Source organism: Apis dorsata, unplaced genomic scaffold, assembly GCF_000469605.1.
Source record: "Apis dorsata unplaced genomic scaffold, Apis dorsata 1.3 scaffold_2, whole genome shotgun sequence".
Lineage (NCBI taxonomy): Eukaryota > Metazoa > Arthropoda > Insecta > Hymenoptera > Apidae > Apis > Apis dorsata.
In genome coordinates, this window is record NW_006263305.1 from 16,670 (window position 1) to 20,699 (window position 4,030).

The following is a 4,030-nucleotide window of genomic DNA, read 5'->3' on the forward strand; positions in this document are numbered from 1 at the left end:
TTATTATATTATATTATTTAAATATAATTAATTCATGTTTTATTTTTTTGATAATATTTATATATTATTATATATTACATACATATAAATCTATATTAAATTGAAATATTATTATATAATTATATAATAATATTACATCTCTCTGCATTTCATATCTTATGTTTTCATCTCTTATTTGTTTTAAGTTGCTTTATATGTATCTTATTTTATATTAATCAAATGAGATAAATAATAATTTTAATAAAAAATAGTGCTGTGCCAGCTTATGTAGTTTTAGTAAGCTATGCTAATTGCCAATTATATTTAATTTATTGTTCAAATATATTTATATATTGAAACATATGTTTCTTTATATTATCTTATAAATTATTATGTAAGTAATATAATTATGCACTATTTTATGTACTATGAAATCTATTAAAGCTTATTGGTATGTATTGTAAATCGAGTAATATAAATTGAATAAAAAATTATTAAAATTAATAAATATTAAAAGTATAACTTTATTATTTATTGACTGTAAAATATTCTTAATTTATATTATATACTATGCATTTTGCTATTTAAAAATATATTAAAATATATTATGAATTAATATTTAAAATTATTATTATGAAAAATAGTTTTGATTAATTAAATAATATATTATTCTTATTTTTTTTTTTATATTATATAGTAGCGTTGCAGACAATAAAAATTTCCATTCTGCGGGTGTTGAATATGATCAACCTTATCTTTATTGTACTTTGATGCAACCTGGAGATAAGGTAAGCTTAAAATTAATTAGTTAATTTAGTTAGTAATATTAATTTTTTGAAATTATATAATTCTTGATTATTAATTATTATATCTTTTTTTATTTTTAGTCTCTATCATGCCCTCCAGCAATGCGATTAGTTACAGTTCAAAAACAAAGTAAAATATTAAAATATTTATTACGCGGTGATAGTGAAGGAATTGTTCTTTGGACAGTTCCAGAAATAACAACTCAACAATTAACTCAAATTTGTCAAAATGATCGTTCTATTCCACTTTCATTACCACCAGCAGTAAAAACAAGTATTACTGCTGCTTGGGAGGAAATGAAACCATCACCAGTTGGAATATTAGATCAATTAGATAGTGGAGATGTACATGGCATAAAATTAACAGCTAGTATATATTTACCACAACAAAGTCGTTTAGTTGTCGGTCGTGAAGATGGCAGTATTATTATTGTTCCTGCAACACAAACAGTCATGCTTCATTTACTTCATGGCAATCATCAACAATATGATGGTACAATAAATTTATTAATTTAAAAATAATATTTCTCTAAGAATTTTGTTTCAACAATATTTTTTTTATTCAATGGAACAATTTGACATCATATAAATTGTAATATTTACATAAATTTATTTAATCAATTATTTAATCATTTTCTTCCTCTTTATTTTATTATGTGGTTTATAGATTGGCCTCCCCATCAAGTACTTTTGGGTCACTCTGGCCGAGTAAATTGCCTTTTATACCCACATGGAGCAGCTCCACGTTATGATCGGACACATCTTGTTTCTGGATCTGTTGATTTTGCCGTATGTTTATGGGACCTTTATGCTGGTACACTTATTCATAGATTTTGTGTTCATGCAGGTGAAATTACACAATTAATGGTACCACCTGATAATTGTAGTGTACGTTCAATTTCCTTATATATTATTATATATATTAAATATATATATTGTTAATAAATAATACTTTATAATTATTTTACAAATTATATATTAAAATTTTGTAATTTATTAATACATAATGATAATTTAATCATTTTTTTAGCCTAGAATACAGAAGTGCGTTTGCAGTGTTGCATCGGATCATAGTGTTACTTTATTATCATTAGCAGAAAGAAAATGTGTTGTTCTTGCTTCTCGGCACTTATTTCCAGTTGTTACAATAAAATGGAGACCATTAGATGATTTTATGATAGTCGGATGTTCAGATGGTGCTGTGTATGTATGGCAAATGGAAACTGGTCATTTAGATCGCGTATTACACGGTACATATAAATTTTTTATTTTACTTCTCTAATGCTTTTCTAATAATGTTCTTTACTCTAAAAGATTTTATATGTATATAAGTGTGTATTTTATTTAAAATTAAGTATAAATACAATATTTGTTTTATTATAATTTTCTACAATTATTATTTATATATATATAAAATATTTTAAAATTTATTTTTGTAAAATTTTAATCGAAATTTTTATAGGTATTATTGCAGAAGAAGTGCTTTATGCTTGTGATGAAAATACAATGGCTGCATCTGGAGGATCAGCTACAGGTGGTGAATTGGGATTAGCTAATCCTGCTGTACATTTTTTTAGGTAAATCTTATAAAATAAATAATAAAAATTTTAGATAGAAGAATTTTAGATTCTTAAAAATATTTTTTTTATACTTCTTAAATTTTATTTTTTCAGAGGTTTGAGACATAGAAATCTTTCTGCTATACGACATGCAACTCAAAGAGGATTACATCAGCTGCAGCAACTTCATGGTGGACAAGGAGTTGACCATGGAAACCAAATAAAGGCAAAAGGCACACCTTTAATGATTCAAGGATTTAGAAGTAATCCTAAAGATCCAGAAAGTCATATTTTATTTTTTGATATAGAGGCATTAATAGGTAATATTTTCATTATTCTTTCTTTTTAATATATATAAAGAAGTTTAAAAAATAGATTGATATTTTCTTTTTTATACATAGTACAATTACTTAGCGATGAATATGGAGCAATGTCACCAGGTTCTTTGGAAGCACAAGGTCTTATTTCTGCTTCTGAGTATCAAAAAGTTGCAGCACTTACACAATCTGCCAGTCCAGATGCTCATAAAAAAATTGCAGGTAAAAATTTTTTCAATTCTTATTATTCTTCATATCTATAGATCTATACATATAGATTCTAATTTTAAATACTAATTATAGTATTATTAAAAGAAAAAAATTACACTAACATGCCACTTTATAGACTTTTTCGGTCGCGTCAAGGATAAGGCAGGAGACGTTGAACGAATTTTAAAGGAGAAGGATCGTCACGGTATTGTGTTGTTACAGTTTCATTTCGTAAATGATAGTTTGTGTGCAATTTTTTTAGAGCAAAAATTTAATAAGGATCTCATACAAAATTATTAGTCTTATTTTATACATTATGTTATAAATAATTATACAATATAATGTTTATGCATATTAAAATTATTTATTGCATGTTTTGCCATATAAACAAATTTATTTATATTATTAAGATTCAATTTAACATAAATATATTTTTAATAAATTGTTTTAATATTAAAACAAATCAGTTTAAATACAATTTTAATACAATATTTTGTTTGAATTTACAATATTTATATCAAAACTCTTGATCAATTAATATCTTTCATATATTCAGTTCATTATGTAAATTTAAAGAAAATATTTTATCATAATTAGTGCTTTGTATTTTTAATTTATTTATGATTTAGTATGATATATTTTTTTTATTACTTGAATATTTTGATTCATAAATATATATTTTTGGAATATTTATTTTATGTAATACTTATATAAAGTTTCATAGTGTATTTAATTCTCAGTTATTGTCATTCGTGAAGATTTGTGTTGAAGAAAATATTTATCTATTACTATATCATTTAAAGCCAATTTCTTTCTATAGGTATATTGGCTAAAATGAAGGAGGGCGCAGAGAACGTACATACTAAGATTCAGGCCAAGGTGGAAAGCGTTGGCCTCAAGCCGTCGACTCTTGACGGCAAAGGTTAGCCATGATTTAAGAAAGATGGCAAAATTATTGTCATCTTTCTGTCATTGAAATTACGTGGCATGAATTTTTGTTATTAGTTTAGATTTGTCATCTGCTTTCCATTTTCCTTTTTTTATAAATATAAATATAAATATAAATATAAATATAAATATATATATATAAATATATTTATTATATTACTTAAAATATATTTATTATTTGTTTTATTATACTATTAAATTTTTGTTTATT

The 4,030-nt window shown here is 23.8% G+C and overlaps 1 protein-coding gene across 16 annotated transcripts in view; it reads left to right on the plus strand.

Moving 5' to 3' along the window:
- LOC102678789 (WD repeat-containing protein 7) overlaps positions 1-4,030 on the plus strand; it is a 14,361-nt gene that overhangs the window by 6,368 nt on the left and 3,963 nt on the right. For 9 of the 16 annotated variants that reach the window (XM_006607125.2, XM_031508889.1, XM_031508941.1 and 6 more), the window contains 9 exons: positions 677-767; positions 867-1,278; positions 1,453-1,673; positions 1,816-2,035; positions 2,248-2,362; positions 2,459-2,664; positions 2,746-2,883; positions 3,008-3,076; positions 3,692-3,793. In XM_006607125.2, the coding sequence (XP_006607188.1) occupies positions 677-767; positions 867-1,278; positions 1,453-1,673; positions 1,816-2,035; positions 2,248-2,362; positions 2,459-2,664; positions 2,746-2,883; positions 3,008-3,076; positions 3,692-3,793 (1,574 nt within the window). The remainder of the gene's footprint in view (positions 1-676; positions 768-866; positions 1,279-1,452; positions 1,674-1,815; positions 2,036-2,247; positions 2,363-2,458; positions 2,665-2,745; positions 2,884-3,007; positions 3,077-3,691; positions 3,794-4,030) is intronic. The other 7 variants (XM_031508968.1, XM_031509146.1, XM_031509077.1 and 4 more) reach the window with 3 other exon arrangements.